At 49.8% G+C, this 15,896-nt stretch overlaps 1 protein-coding gene across 2 annotated transcripts in view; it reads right to left on the bottom strand.

The window, feature by feature from the left end:
* Positions 1-15,896, bottom strand: part of Sdk1 (sidekick cell adhesion molecule 1) — a 968,286-nt gene that overhangs the window by 55,737 nt on the left and 896,653 nt on the right. For both annotated transcript variants that reach the window (XM_006990740.4, XM_076560415.1), the window contains 3 exons: positions 13,351-13,486; positions 12,266-12,325; positions 10,963-11,064 (listed from right to left, as the gene is read on the bottom strand). In XM_006990740.4, coding sequence (XP_006990802.2) covers positions 10,963-11,064; positions 12,266-12,325; positions 13,351-13,486 — 298 coding nt within the window. The remainder of the gene's footprint in view (positions 1-10,962; positions 11,065-12,265; positions 12,326-13,350; positions 13,487-15,896) is intronic.

Here is a 15,896-nt window from a genome sequence, read left to right as displayed (position 1 = left end):
GCCTGAGGAAATTTTTCTTGCATGGGGCTCATTTGTAGCTATAGGGTGACCTGGTGAGCAGTAGGTCACCCCTTGCTCGCAGCTCCCTCCCCTGCTTCCTGCTCTCTCCCCCACCCATGCAGAATAAAATAGTAATTAACACCCGCTCAGCCTGACATGACTATTTATTTTGTTCTAACTGTGTGCTTCTGTATTATCGCTGCCCACCCTGCCGCTAATGGAAATGTTAATAGCCCACACCAGGTTGTTGTGACAGATGCTGGGTCTCATTATCAGAAATTCTTATTTACCGCTCCATTAAACAACAGAATCACACAAAAAAACAATTCAATCAAAACTAACTGGAGGAATTTTAACAGCCGCATTAATAATCCAAAACATAAATAAAGTTAATGTCTTCTGCATGTTCGCCGTCGGCAACTCGATCACAAAATTACTGTTGTACAATTAAAATCATGAAAGGCAGGATTGAGCATGGTCGTTACTCTGGTAGGCTGGTGCACAGATCCCTCCTCGGCACCCCCAAGGTTGGCTTTCCGTAGACTTGGTAGGAAGCGAAGCCAGGACGGCCCTGGCCATGACAGTCCATCTGTGGCGGGTGGCCGGGTGAGCCACACACTCTGTGTGAGCCCCAGCACTCAGGGTCTCCAGTGCCTTTGGGCTGAGTGCAAAGACACTGGATGACGCTCTGAGATGAGACACGCCTGTGTCGGCTCTACTGCAGCCTGCTGTTTAATGCCACAAAGATACGGCAGGTAACAGGATGTTGTTGGCACATGCAGGGAGGAAACAGATGAAAACATGGTATAGTCCAGGATTCAATGTGGGTTTTTTTTGCGGGGGGGGCAGCGGGCTTCCGAGCGCTTCAGGGCTTCCAGACTGCCTGGAGAATTTAGCCATTTGGACGGCCTGTCGTTCTCCATCCAGAAAGCAAGCCTCATCCAAGTAAAGTGTGTGCAGCTGGGGAGCTGAAGGAAGGACACGTTAGCCTCTGATTGTTCCCCAGTCTTGACACACATGGCATAAGATGCACACAAGTAAACGTCAGCGTGTGTGTGTGTGTGTGTGTGTGTGTGTGTGTGTGTGTGTGTGTGTACATGTGAGTATGCCTGCACATATGTGTGTAAGAGAAGAGCCAGGGGTCAGGCCTCTTTGCCAGCTTCTCTCTCCCTTATTTTTTTGAGACTGGGTCTCATTGGTGGTTTGAAAGAGAACAGCCTCCACAGGCTCACAGGGAGTGGCATTAATAGGAAGTGTGGCCTTACTGGAGTAGGTGTGGCTTTGTTGGAGGAAGTGTGTCACTGGGGGTGGGCTTTGAATTTTCAGAAGCTCAAGCCAGGCAAGGGGTTCATGGTCTCTCCCTGCTGCCTGCCCATCCGGATGTAGAACTCTCAGCTACCTTTCCAGCACCATGTCTGCCTGTACACTGACATGCTTCCCTCCATGATGATAATGGACTAAACCTCTGAAACTGTGACTCAGCTCCAATTAAATGTCTTCCTTTATAAGAGTTGCTCTGGTCACGATGTCTCCTCAGAGCAATAGAAACCTGGACTAGGACAGTCTCTCACTGAACCTGGAGCTCACTGACCGGCTAGGCTGGCTCAGCAGTGGGATCCAGGGATCCTTCTAGCTGAGCCCCTATACTTACAGATATACCTTAGAACACCCGACTCTTATGTGGGTGCTGGGGACAGAGCTCAGGCCCTCTTCTTTTATGGCAGGTGATTTACCAGCTGAGCCATCTCCCCAGCCCTGGCACATTTTTTGAATGCATGAAATTGTTTTCTTAAGGCATTTTGAGTGGCGGTTTTCTCCAGCATCGGCTGAGTAGATGCCCATGAGCAGCATCACATATAAAATAGGAAGGTCATGGTCATGGCTCAGGTTGGCTCTACATGCCTGTGCAGCAGCTGTCAACATCTGTATAGATTGACTGGCAGAGTCACTACATCACCCTTGCCATGGTGGTACATGGCTTCAGAGACAGATCTCCTCAGGCTATTGATGAAGAACCCAGGAACTTCTGGGACACTCTGCCTCTGACAATCATAAAACCCCCAAACAAAACAATAATCACAAAAATCAGCCACATGCTTGAAACCCCAGTGCTGGGGAGGCAGAGACGGGAGGACTCCCCTGGGGTTCACCAGCCAGCCTAATTTCTGAGTTCACAGTATAAGTGAAAGACTGCCTAAAACCCAAGAAGGAAGCTGACATCTGACATCTGAGTCTGCCACTGTCCTACACACACCTATGTGCACGTGCACTTGCAATGTACCTGAACACACAGGAACACATGTATACATAGGAACACATGTGTACACACACTCACACATGTGCACACAAAATCATAGCCATTTGTGTACAAGAGCTATTCTCAGCTCAGATTCCATTTTGTTTGCTGGTGAATGAATGGTGCTGGCTTGTTGCCCTTAACTCCATGCTTTGGTGGATCCAGGGTGAGCCTGCACCACGATAGGCCCCACACCGCCGCCCTGGATTTAAGGACCTCAGAGCTTAGGAATGTTGTCATGGCAAACACACAGGAAATGCAAGCTGAGTGCTGCTGACAGCTTCTGGAAGGTGTTGGGCCGAGGAAGGAAGAGGATGGGTGGTCTAGTTGGCGTTCTGCTGCTGTGGTAAGCACAATGACCAAAAGGAATGGGTTCCTTTCCTCTTCTAGTCCATCACTGAGGGAAGCAAAGGAGGGAACTGAAGAAGAGGTCAGGGAGGAACGTCGCTTCCTAGCTCATGTTCAAATAGCTTTCTCACACCACTGAGGCCCACCCTGAGGTGGCACTGCCACAGCAGTCATGGAAATGCCCCACAGGTGTGCCTGTAGGACTCTCTGGTGGAGGCGATTTTCCAGTTGACATCCCTTATTCTGGTTTTTGTAAGGTGTCAATAAAAACTAACATCTACAGGTGGCTTCCCTCAGTCTTTGGCAAGGCAGAGGAGCCTCCAGAGAGCCAAGGAACCTCCCAGAGCCCTGGAATGAATCCTGTAGGGGATGGATATTCATCCTCTCAGCTCTGAGAGCTCTCAGACAAAACGTCTACTGTGTGTGGAGGTCATCCATCCACCCAACCTGCAGAATACCTATGATGGTTAGCATGGACCATCAACTTGACAGGATTGAGAAGAACTTAGGAGATGAGACCGGGCATGTCCATGAGGGATTATCTAAACTCATTTAGTTGAGGAGGGAAGACCCTCTTTGAATGTGAGAAGCACCAGCCATCCCACAGGCTGGGATCCTGGACTGAATAAGAAGAAAAAAGTGAGCTGAGCATCAGCATCCATCTCTCTCTGCTTCCTAACTGTGAATGCCATGTGACCAGAAGCCTCCTGTTCCTGCCGCCATGCCTTCCCGCCATGATGGACTGTGCACCCTCAGACTGTGAGCCTGAACCTTTCTTCTTTAAGTGGCTTTTGTCGTGTATTCTGTCACAGTCACGAGAAAGTGACACATATAGTTTCTAGGGAGGCCTCACACTAGGTATCTAATATTTTGAGGACTACCCTAAGCCACTCTGGACACCTTCTACTGGCAGGGCCATCCTAGGACACATGTGGCATCAACTGTTGCTAGGGCTATCCTAGGTAATACTGAGGATTTCTGCTGCTCCTAAATTGCTCGTAGTCACACAGGGCTCCCACTCTGGCTGATGTTACCCGGGACTGTGACAGGCCACACTAGGTTGCCAAGTTTAGATTTTGTGATCAGTGATTTAATAATAATTTGAGAGGCTAATAGAGGTAGGGCTCAGCAGCAGAATATTCCCCAGTTACCTAGAATTGAAGGCACCTTTTTTCCCTTTCTTGTAGCAGAGACTGACTTCAAACTCCTGACTCCCCTGTTCCCACCTCTGGAGTGTGGGCATTAGAGACAAGAGGCACCACATCTGGCCCCTTATAGATACTTCAGTGTTCAGCGTTAGCTCTGAACCCTCTGCTCTGCAGACAAACCAAGCCTTTGAGCTCACCATAATCATCTTTCTTTTCTTGTTTAAGCACTGGGTGCTTAGACTCCTAGCCTGTTCAATAGCTGTTATCGCCCTTCGTAAGATAAGCAAAGTTGAAAGTCATTCACCAGCTCTCTACCTAAGTTGAGGTTTTTTGTTTGTTTTTTCCCCCTTGCCTATACAATGAGTTTCCCGTCATAGCAAGACCTAGGTCTCGACAAATCATGATTACATTACACAAGAGCCATGCAAGTCAGTTTCTTGGTCCCTCACGAGATTCATACTGCTGAAAAAAAGGAAAAGTCTTATTCTCATTAGGCAACTTGGAGGTTCATATGGATTTCATGCCTTGCCCTAGAATGATCTATATTTCATTTCAGATCTGTGTGACACCCAGGCTCAAGCTGTTTCCCTACAGTTGAGGTGGAAACTTCTGGAAGGGCACTGGAGCCCACAAGCCTAGGATAGAAGTAAAAGGCTACAGAAAAGACACTGGGGCTGAGGGTGTGGCTCAGCAGTAGAGCCCCTGCCTAGAATCCCCCAGTGAGGGGCTGGGGTGTGGCTCAGTGGTGATGCATCTGCCTAGAATCCCCCAGTGAGGGGCTGGGGTGTGGCTCAGTGGTGGAGCCCCTGCCTAGAATCTCCCAGTGAGGGGCTGGTGGTGTGGCTCAGTGGTGGAGCCCCTGCCTAGAATCCCCCAGTGAAGGGCTAGGGTGTGGCTCAGTGGTAGAGCACCTGCCTAGAATCCCCCAGTGAGGGGCTGGGTGTGGCTCAGGAGTAGAATGCCATCTTCCTTTCTTCTCCCCTCTTCTAGGGCCATGTCTTCCTCTGTGCATGAAAGCTGAGCTCTGGGAACACTATGACCCCATTTCACAGTCTCAACCTTCCTTCTCTGCTAGATGTCCCTAAACACTCTGCCCCAGACTCATGACAATGCTCAGCTTGCTTCCCTCTGAGATTAGCGCCTCCAGTATATCATGGAGTGTATAGTCCCTCTGAGGTGTCTATAGGGTTGGGGTCTCATCTCATAGACTTGACGCAAGACCTTATCTCGTCTACCTGCACACAGCATGGGCAGACAGGCTGGCTGCTGGGACCACCTGTGGTACCTGTGATGTCACTACAGTGTGCTGGGTTAAAGGTTACCCAGGCACTGTGAACCTGATGGGATCGAGAAGCCCTGGGAAGCATGGCGACTGCGTTAATTACCCCTGAGCGGCTGCCACTCTCTTCATTATAAACACATCTTCTAACTAGCACAGTTCTGAATCCTTTTAATTTCACTTAATGGGCTCCAGGACTGGTTTAATGTGTCACTAGAGGGAGCTGAAACAGCTAGAAGTCTGGTTCCTTTTCTCTCTCTTCAACCAGCAGTAATTAACAACCTGTAGGATTACAGGAAAGGTAAAACCCACATTCTACAGTAAGATTTTATTTTATTTTTTTTTATTTTTGCTGTCATTTAAGGGCTTTGTGTAGCTCCAGCTTGCCTCAAATCCGCTATGTAGCTGAGGATGACTCTCAACTCCTGATCCTCCTGTGTCCACTTCCCAGATGAGGGGATTGCAGGAGGACGTCATCACACCCAGTGTATGTGGCGCTGGGGCAGGAGAGGCAGCTCAGTGGTTAGGAGTGTCTATTGCTCTTGCAGAGGACCCAAGCTCCTCCCTCCGTTCCACCATCCACACCTGGTAGTTCATAACTGCCTACAACTCCAGCTCTAGGGGATCCGATGCCCTCTTTTGGCCTCCATAAGCACTGCACTCATGTGTGCAAATTCACACACCAACACACACAAAGACATGTAACTAAAAACTGATAAATGTAGTCATGGACTGGTGAGTGGGATGGCTCAGCGGTTAAAGGCTCTTGCAGTCACACCTAATGACCTGAGTATGACTTCTGGGACCCACATAGCGGAAGGAGGGAACCGACTTGGCCAAGTTGTTCTCTGACCTCCACAAGCATTCTGCGGCACCCGTGCACTCTCCACACACAAAATACAATTTGAAGTGTAAAAACTTTTGAAAGCCACAGCTTTGAAGGGACAGTGGAGTCATGGTTTCGAAGTACTGTCCTGTCTTCCAGAGCTTTGTGGACTTCAAAAGTCACGGAACCCCACTGGGTCTGAGGGACTGGGAGCACCAAGTGTGTATCGTCTCTATTCTCCTGGGAAAATTCGTGGAGCCAAAGACCAAAGTTCTGGCCCTTCAGTTGCTAGTGGGCACTTAGTACTGGGTCTCCATTGAGTGGAGGAGGGCAACTCCTAGCTCCTTTCTAGAGAAATGAAAAGGCTGTTCCTTGTATGCACACGTGTGTGTGTGTGTGTGTGTGTGTGTGTGTGTGTGTGTGTGTGTGTGAGAGAGAGAGAGAGAGAGAGAGAGAGAGAGAGAGAGAGGTGTAGGTCAGAGGTCAACCTTTAGTGTTGTTCCTCAGGCACTGTCTGTCTTGTTTTTTGAGACAGGGTCTCTCCTGGGCCACGTAAGCTAGGCTGGCTGGCCACTGAGCCTTAAGGACCTGCCTGTCTCTGCCTCCCCAGTGCTGGGATTCAAGCACATGCCACAATGTCAAACTTTTTTTGTTTGTTTGTTTGCATGTGTTCTGGGGACAGAACTTGGGTCCTATGCTCGTTCTGAAAGCCCTTTACCCACTGAGCCCTCTCCCCAGCCCCTGCTTTTTACAGTGCTGGGGATAGACCCCAGAGCCTTAGATATTCTAAGCATATGCTCTACCTAAGCTATGCCCTGGCCCCAGGGTGGCTCTTCTTGCTGGACTAAGATTGACTGCATGTTTGCATGAGCCTCTGCCTCAGGCTGTTAGCACTGATGAGCAGGGCAGAGACATGTCGCCTCAGCCTCTTTGTAATAACTTCAGGAAAACCTGCTGGCAGTGACTATATAAGCAGTCTCTATGGAAGACACTGCCATCCCCACCACAGGATGTGAAGAGACTCCAGCCAATTCCTGAGTGGAGAAAGGAACAGGAGGAAAGCAATGGGAATCCCCAAATCAGTTTGTCATTTAATCACTTTCCATCAGAATCCCAGAATTTACCCTTTTCTTTTTTCTTTTTCATATATATATATGCTCTTGGTAAAGTAACTGTCAGACTTATAAAATGGCTGTGAAATTTTGGAAACCAAGAACATGAGCAGAGTTGCTAAGTATGAGCCATGTGTGATGATGTGTGATGATGGGACACAAAGGAGCCAGGCAGCTAGCAGAGATACCTGAGAACCAAGGAAAGCCTGGTCTATGTGTAAGAATTCAGTAGCAACTGACACTCATAACAAGGTGAGACCCTGTTGATGGGTTGGTGGGGTTGAGAGTCAAGAGCCAGGGATTGGGAGTCCGGGGTTGGGGTAGGAAACTGCATTTCAAACCATCTCAAAGAAGCTCACTTTCTACTGAGTGCCAAGCTCCACTATAGATCTTAATGGCACAGAGTGCTTACCAAGCAAGGAGCAGGCCCTGGGTTCCATCCCTGGCATGGCATGGCCCAGACTCGATGGCACGTGCCTATGATGCCAGCACTTAGGAGGTGGAGCCCGGGGGATCTGGAGGTCAAGGTCATCCATCCTCAGGTACACAGTGAGTTCCAGGTCAGGCTGGGCTAAATGATGCTGTCTCAAATAAATAAATAGGTGTTTCCCTATCACAGAATTGAGTACATGCAAGTATCATGGATGGAACTCTCCCGCCAAAGTCTTGTTTGGAGCAGGTGGAGCTGGCTTCTGCCTCCTATGAACTGAATCTTGACAGACTCATTTTTCTTCCCAGTTCATAACTGGCACTCACACACAGATCTCTGTGAAAAGTATCTACAAACCACCTGCTCCCTGAGGCTCACAGAGGTAAACAGTACACATGTGATCAAGAGGAGACCCAGAGAGAACACTCGCTCTCCAAGCCCCATCCCATAGCTGACCAGACGCCTCAGGTAACTCAGAAAGGAGCTTCCTGCATGCTCAGTAAATATGAAGAGGGGGTATGCCAGGCCAGACACATTCTACAGGTTCATTCTATGGGCAGATGGGTTGGGAGCCTTGCTGGGAGATGAACCTGAGTTTCTTCATTGTGGCTCACAGATTTCCATACTGTATCACAGTGCTCAAAGGCTAGAGTTGTTGAGTAATATCCTCAAGGTCACACAGCCAGAAAAAGGCAGGGTCATCACTCAGACTCACAAGTTCACTTACAAACACCCACAGCTGGGTCTGTTTCCATAGCAACCTCTGAGCACTTCAGGGTGACTTGCATGTGATGCTCAGAGGGTAGTTGTAAGACAGGGATGCTGCCAAGCCCAATGACCGGAGTTCAATTCCTGGGAGTCACATGATGGAGGGAGAAAACTGACTCACTGCTTGTTTTCTGACCTCCACATCTATGCTGTTGTAGGTGTGCACTTACACTCATGTACACACACACACACACACACACACACACACACACACGAGCGTGAGCCAGATCTCTACAGCCAGGTGACTGACTGTGAGGAGCAGGGAGACCTGTGATGACTGACTGGAAGCGATGCTCACTACTTCCTCCTTCCAGAGAATTCTCCCCAGGACAAGATGTGGACCAAAGGGAAGCGAGTTGGGATGTGGGGCTTCTGTGCATTGTTGGAAGCGCAGAAGAACTGCCTCTGGCATGGTGGGACTTCTGGGGACACTAAATTCACTGTGCATGGACAGGCACAGGCAGTGATAAAATCTTATCAACTCCAAGAGAGGGGTGGGGGGCTGGGATGTGGAGTCCTTCAGGGGGGCTGTGCTGAGCCACACGGGGTTGATGTATAAGTGTCTTTCCCTTAGTAAAGTGACAAATACCAGGTGAACGCAGTTTACGGTGGAAGGTTAGATTGTGGCTCACAGTCTGAGGGTACACAGTCCATCAAGGCCATGAAGTCATGGCAGCAGGAGCATGAGGCAGCTGGTCACATGGCATCCTCAGTCGGGAAGCAGAGAGAGATGGATGCTGGGGCTCAGCTCGCTTTCTCCTTTTTGTTCAGTCCAGGACCCCAGCCCATGGAATAGTGCTGCCCACACTTGGGGTGGGTCTTTGCACCTCAATCAACCTAATCTAGACACTCCCTCACAGGCATGGCCGGAGGTGTCTCTCCTAGGCAATTCTAGATCCTGTCAAGATGACAATCGAGATTAACAATCACTGGTGGCCTGGTTTGAGCTGAGGAGAGTGGGAAGTCCATCTTTGGGTTAACTGGACCTGTCTACTGTCTAAACTTGGGTAGATGACCTATCTGCTCTAGCCTGCCTGTTTTCCTCATCAGAAAAGGGGATGACGGCACAGCTGCTCCTCTGACCACACGGTCTGGCCTAGGCAAGTTTTCTCCCAGTCCCACAAGGCCCTTGTGATGGCTGAACTTGGTTGGATATGGCATCAATCAGACCCGCCTCTGGGAAGTCTGTGAAAGCATTTCCAGGAAGTATCAGTAGAGCATGGTAGACTGTCTTCCAGGGTGGGTAGCACCTTCTGGCTGTAGCCTGAGGGAACAGCTGCTGATTCCCCCTGCCTGCCTTTGCCCCTTGCTGGCAAATGCATCTCTTTCTCTGCCGTTGCTGCTGCCACAGCAGAACCCAGCTTCTTTAGCCTCCCAATATGCATGAAGAAACAGCAGCTTTCCGGGGATCCCCCAGGCATTTGCCCATGGTTGGGGACTGCTAGGGCATTCAGCCTTATAGACTGAGCAGCTGACAGATTCTCAGCATGCAGATGGCCACTGTTGGACTACCCAGCCCATGTCGTGTAAGCCAATCTAAAACAACAACAACAACAAAAAAAAACTCTTAAAAGGTACACATTCTGTCTCTGGGTTCTGCTCCTCTAGGGAAACTCTGACTCCAACAGTCCCCTCTGGAGAACCTCATAGCTGAAGAAAGGATGGGTGTGCCTGTGTGTGCCGAGAGCAAGGATAGCACAGGAGACCTTGCTGGCAGTGTGTCCATCAAGTCCATCAAATGACAAGGTCAGCGTCCCAAAGCAGGGAGGGAGGGCATTGTGGGGGTCAATCTTGACTGCTGTGGTGGTTCAATATGCTCACATTTGTTTGAACACCTCATCCCCAGTTGGGCATGCTGTCTGGGAGGCCATGGAACCATTTGAAGACAGGGCCTACCTAGAAGAAGTGGGTTGCTAGAGGATAGACTGTATGGGCTATAGCTTGACCCTGGTTCAAAGCAAGTGCCCAGTTTCCTGGATACAAATGCAATGGGCCATCTTGTGTTCCTGCTGACAGAGCCATGAGCCACCATGCCTTCCCCATCATGATGGACTGAATTGTAGCCACAATAAATCAACTCTAATCGTCAATTAGACTAAGTGAGGGGGGAAGACCTCCCTAAATATGGATAACCCTACCCCGTGTGCTGGGTCCTGGACTGAATAAGAAGAAAGTAACTGAGCACCAGCATGCATCTCTCTCTGCTTCCTGACTGTGGATGCTGTGAGCAGCTGCCCCGCTCCTGCCTCGGCCGAGGCTCCCCCACCATGGCGAACTGCACCCTCAAACACATAAACCCTTCTTTTCTTCAGTTGTTCATGTCACAGCCACGAGAAAATAAACACACACTCGGGGGAGTTCTTTGGGTCAGGTGTTTGTCTTAGTAACAAGGAAAGTGACTGATACTGTGTCAGCTTGATGAGACTGAGAATTTCCTAGAAGAGTAAAGCTGCTTCTGGGTTTGTGTGCAGGGGCGGACAGATGCAGCCAGCACCATGCTGCAGGCTGGGCTACCTGACAGAACACCCAGGAGGGAGGAGGAAGCCTGTGATGTAGGCTAGCTCGTTCACCTCCTCCAAGAAGGCGCTCTATCCCTCCCCACTTAATGGATGGAAACTGGGACCCAAAAGAAATCATTCTTCTTGAGTCTCCAGTGCTCTCATTATGAAGCGAGTCTCTGTGTTTCCTGCAGCTATCTGATTGATTGTTGCGGCCCTTGTCCAGCTGTGAGCTGAGGGACAGGCTCAGAGCTTACCAGCCTCACCGACGAAGACCTCCACAGGTACACTGGCCGGGCTCTCACCGATGATGTTATAGGCGGTCATGATGACTTCATAGCGTCGGTACTTCTTCAGATCTGCGAGGTCAAACACATAGGGTCAGCCTACAGCTGGACCAGCTTTTGTTCTTAGATCTCCTCTGTGGACCACACCCAGGCCATGGAGACCCCAGGGAGAAGAGCAGCCTGCTCTCTGAAGGACTAGGAAATGCCTCCATCCCGCCTCCTGATGCTGCTGTCAATCAAGATGCCTCCTCCCCCACCTGTGCCCAGGTAAAGGGCAGCAAAGCATCCAGGACCTGACCTGCCTTTATCCAGCAGCTTTCCTGGAGACAGGCACCAGATAAAGACCCAGGTACTTACAAACTTCTCATCCTCCTGCCTCTACTTTCCAAGTGCTGGGTTTGCAGGTGTGCACCACCATGCCTGGTTTATGCCATGCTGGGAATAGAACCCAGGGCTTCTCCATGCTAGGCAAGCATTTCTCTACCAACTGAGCTACAAACTCAGTCCCCGTGGTCAGTATTCAATGTAAAGGGTTTTAGTTCAGAGAGAAAGAAAGTAGACCACTGCCTTTAAGATGGGGGCTGACTCAGCAGTTAAGAGCACTTGCTGTTCTTCCAGAGGACCTGGGTTTGATTCCTAGCACCCACATGAGGTTCACAACCACCTGTGACTCCTGTTCCCGGAGATCCAATGACCTCTTCTGGCCTCCCTGAGCACCAGGCACATACACGGTACACTGACATACATGTGGGCAAAATACCCATAAATTGAAAATATATGGTTAGGATGGCAAACATTTTGGCCTGTATATTTCACTATAATTATAAGAGAGACAGAGAGAGACAGAGAGACAGAGAGAGAGAGAGAGAGAGAGAGACAGAGACAGAGAGAGAGACAGAGAGAGAGACAGAGAGAGAGACAGAGAGAGAGACAGAGAGAGAGACAGAGAGAGACAGAGACACAGAGACACAGAGAGAGACACAGAGAGAGACAGAGAGACAGAGAGCAAAGAGAGCCACAGGAGAGATCTTGCCTTGTCTGACTTTCCCTTCTGTTCCAGCCAGTTGGGGTGCTAGATGGCACTATTGGGAACCCCACCAGCCTGGGTCTCTAGAAGTTTCCCTGATATGTGGGCATGCTGAGACACAACCATCAAGAAGGGAACTCCAGTAGTTAGAGCCACGAATCCAGGCTGGTTTGGCTTGGACTCTGAGAGAGGGATGGGCATCTCCACTGCACACAGTCACAGGGGCCCGAGGTGCTGTGCACTTACGTGTTAATTCATATGTCGTTAACGTGGAGCTGCTGTTCACGGTCTTGAAGCTGCTTTGGGCTACAAGGGGTAAGGAAGGCAGTTAGTACAGAGGGACACTGTGCCTGCAAACCATGTGTGAGGTGGACATGAGGTACAATGCAAGCTGGATGGGATGCTGTGCTGACATCCACAGTTCCCCAGGTACTGTAGACTGTAGCTTCTCATTAGCTCCTGGGAGTTACCACATGTCTACCTAACTCATCAAGCAAGACACACCAGCCTGAGACCAGTGGTGGTGGGCTGGCCCTCTGAAGGAAGGAAGCGAATATGAGGGCGTTGGTAGCAGTGTAGAGGACAATAGTAAAGACACAGACATGCTTTTTTTCTCTCTCTCTCTCCTCCAGGCCTTTCTGGTAGGCAGGTTTATCCAGATGACTGATGTTTACAAGCTGTGGGACTCTGGTCTGAAGGGGATGAGAAAGTCACCCATCAAGTATTCATCAAGCTACAAGCCACCAGGGACAAGTTTGTGTACAGTTGGCATGTGTGACCCTGGTGGAAAGGGTGGGGTGGAGCAGGGGCCCTCTTGCACACTGGGCGACTGGCCATTAGGTCGCTTCCTGGCCTGATGGGGGTGAACTATGTAGGAAGTGCTGCCCAGCTGTTCTCCTGCCCTGTCTGTCCCTCATCATAGAGATCAGCCTGCCTTTGCCTCCTGAGTGCTGGGATTAGGCATGTGCCACCATGCCTAACAAAAGGGGAATTTTCTATGACACTATTTAGGGACAATTTCCTTCCGGGGGGTGGGGTGGGGGGGGTGGGGGGGTGGGTGGGTGGGTGGGTAGAGAGGTAGAGTCTTCTGCAGTTAAGCTGCCTCTGGCTGTGGTGGGATGCAGGCTCAGCAAGATCAGGAGGTACCTACGCATAGCCATTTTCTACACAATGTGTCTCCGCAGAGCTGGCCCCTTCTCTCTCAATTCAGCCTCCAGGTCCACTGCCTCCATCTGTGCCCCACTGGCTTCACATTACACTGTCTGCTCCCTCACTGTGTCTGGTATTTCCCAGCATGCCTTCCAAGGAGCAGACAGATGTGTAAAGCTCACCTGTAAGTTCAGCACGTAAGGCAGAGGGACTCTTGAGTGTCTTGGCCTCGGGGCCCATGCCTGTCTCAGACTCCAGCTCGCGGTAGTAGATCCTGTAGCCTTGCAGAAGGCCATTCAGGCTCTCATCCCGGGGAGGCTGCAAAGACATTGCACACTTAGCCATTTGGGGATATTATCGGAGTCAATATGTAAAGAAGGCTTAGTAACCTCCACTCTGGTGTGATTAGCCCACCATGAAGAGTCACTATTTCAAGGCCGTGGTTCTTTTTTTTTTTTTTTTAAAGATTTATTTATTTATTTATTATGTATACAGTGTTCTGCTACATGCATGCTTGCAGGCCAGAAGAGGGCACAGGATCTCATTATGGATGGTTGTGAGCCACCATATGGTTGCTGGGAATTGAACTCAGGACCTCTGGAAGAACAGCCAGTGCTCTTAACCACTGAGTCATCTCTTCAGCCCCATGGTTCTTTTTACAAATCGCTTTTACATATATTTGATTTTATTTTGATGATTAGTTTGTGTGTATGTACACACACACACACACAAGCACTCATGTGTGCAGGCATGGATGCACACACATGAGCCATGGTATGGACGTGGAGGTCAGAGGATAATTTCTAGGAGTTGATTTTCTTCTTCTACCATGTGGGTTCTAGGGTTTGAACTCAGTTCATCAGGCCATGTAGGCTCTAAGCCTACGGTCTTTGTTGTTAAAACAAAGGAGGAGAGCTGATGAGATATGTAAGTTGGCAAAGTGTCCACCTTGCAAGCCCTAGGACTTGAGTTCAATTTCCAAAACCCACATAAAAAGCTGGGCAGGGTAGTGCATGCTTGTGATCCTGCACTGGGGAGAAGGAGACAGAGCATTCTAGGGGGCTAGCCTAGTCTACTTGTGACTTCCAGGCCAGTGAGAGGCCTGCTCTCAAATATCAGTGTGAACATCTACTAAGGAACACCTGAAGTTGTCCTCTGGCCTCCATGTGTGTATGTGCATGGACACCTGCACTTGTGTGTGCAATACACACACACACACACACACACACACACACACACACACACACACACACGAAAGGTTTGAGACTATTAAAGGGAAAAGATGAACCATCCCAGACTCAGAGCCAGTTGTGGAGCCCTGCTCACACCTTGTATGTGGTATGATGGCTGCTATCTTGATTGCCAACTTGATTACATCTGGAATCAACTAAAACCCAAGTAGCCGCGCATGTCTGAGTGATTTTATTGATTGGATCATTTGAGGTGGGAAGACCCATCTTAAACCTGGGCCACAGCTTCTAGTGGCAGCCCACATAAAAAGACATGAAGAAGGAAGCTTTTTGCCTGCTCGTTTTCACTCTTGTTGGCAAGTTCATCTATCCTGATGCTGAGGCGTTCCTTCGCTGCTGTTAGAACTGACTTCTTCAGGATTCCAGGACAGACTGAAGACCAGTAGCTCTCTAGGAATCCTCCAGGATTCCAGCAATAGATCAAGGCTGCTGTGACATCCAGTCTTGTGGACTGAACAATTGGATTCTTGGTCTTTCTGTTGGAAGGCAGCCATTGTAGACTACCTCCTGTATGCTGCTCCAATAATATTCATTTATGTTCTGTTCCTTTAGAGAACCCTAACTGATACATGCAGACATGATTTCTTATCCTGGGTCTAGCTTAACTCCTTGAGGTGAGGTGGGGGAGTGAGATACAGGCACAGATGGGGAGGGAGTGTCTCTCTGTGGGGTGAACCTAGAAGCAGTAAGGGGACTACTAGAGAAGCAGCCTCAAACTATACCATCATTTTTTTTTCCCCAGATAGCTAGAACTAGTTGAGGGGAAATCACACTGGATTTGGGAGGGCCTTAGTCCAACAGCTGGTATCCTTGTAAGAGGAGGGACATTTGGACTTGTGGGCACATAGAAAGAATGCCCAGTGAATATGGGGAGGCAGATTAGAGTGCTATGTTTATAAGCTAAGGGACACAAATGGCTACCATCAGCCAGATGACACTGGGGGACTCCAGTACAGTGCCTTTCCCGGAGGGAGAAGAGTCCTGTTGTCATCTGGCCTTGGGACTTCCGGCCTCCAGAACCAATCTCTGTGGCTGTGACATGGACCCAGAGACCAGAGGGTCTACAGTTGCTTTCCTAGGCCCCAGAAACCCAGCACTCACTGCTTGGTCACTCTGCTCTCTAAACCACAAGATGAAGGGCTTGGGAAGCCAGGAACACATGTGGTAACATGGCTGACAAGCATACACACACACACACACACACACACACACACACACACACACACACACACACGTTGGGAGTAGTGAAGACGCTGTTGGAAACGGCATCTGTGAACCTAGCTGCCCGATAGAGGTGGAGGTGTGTAACCAGATGCCTGGGAGGTTTGCTGGGTCACAATGGCCTGTTGTCCAAGTGCTTAGGGGACTCCCAGCACCAGTCAGAGCTGGGGTTCCATCCCAGGACTTCTGCCACACACCCTGGACCACAGCGGGGAATGCTTCCACCTTGGGTTTCGTCTCAGATAGTGGGAAACTGG

The sequence above is a fragment of the Peromyscus maniculatus genome, chromosome 23 (genome assembly GCF_049852395.1).
Source record: "Peromyscus maniculatus bairdii isolate BWxNUB_F1_BW_parent chromosome 23, HU_Pman_BW_mat_3.1, whole genome shotgun sequence".
In the NCBI taxonomy this organism is placed as follows: Eukaryota; Metazoa; Chordata; class Mammalia; order Rodentia; family Cricetidae; genus Peromyscus; species Peromyscus maniculatus.
Note: the sequence above shows the minus strand (reverse complement) of the source record. Positions and strands in the feature narration are given on the sequence as shown.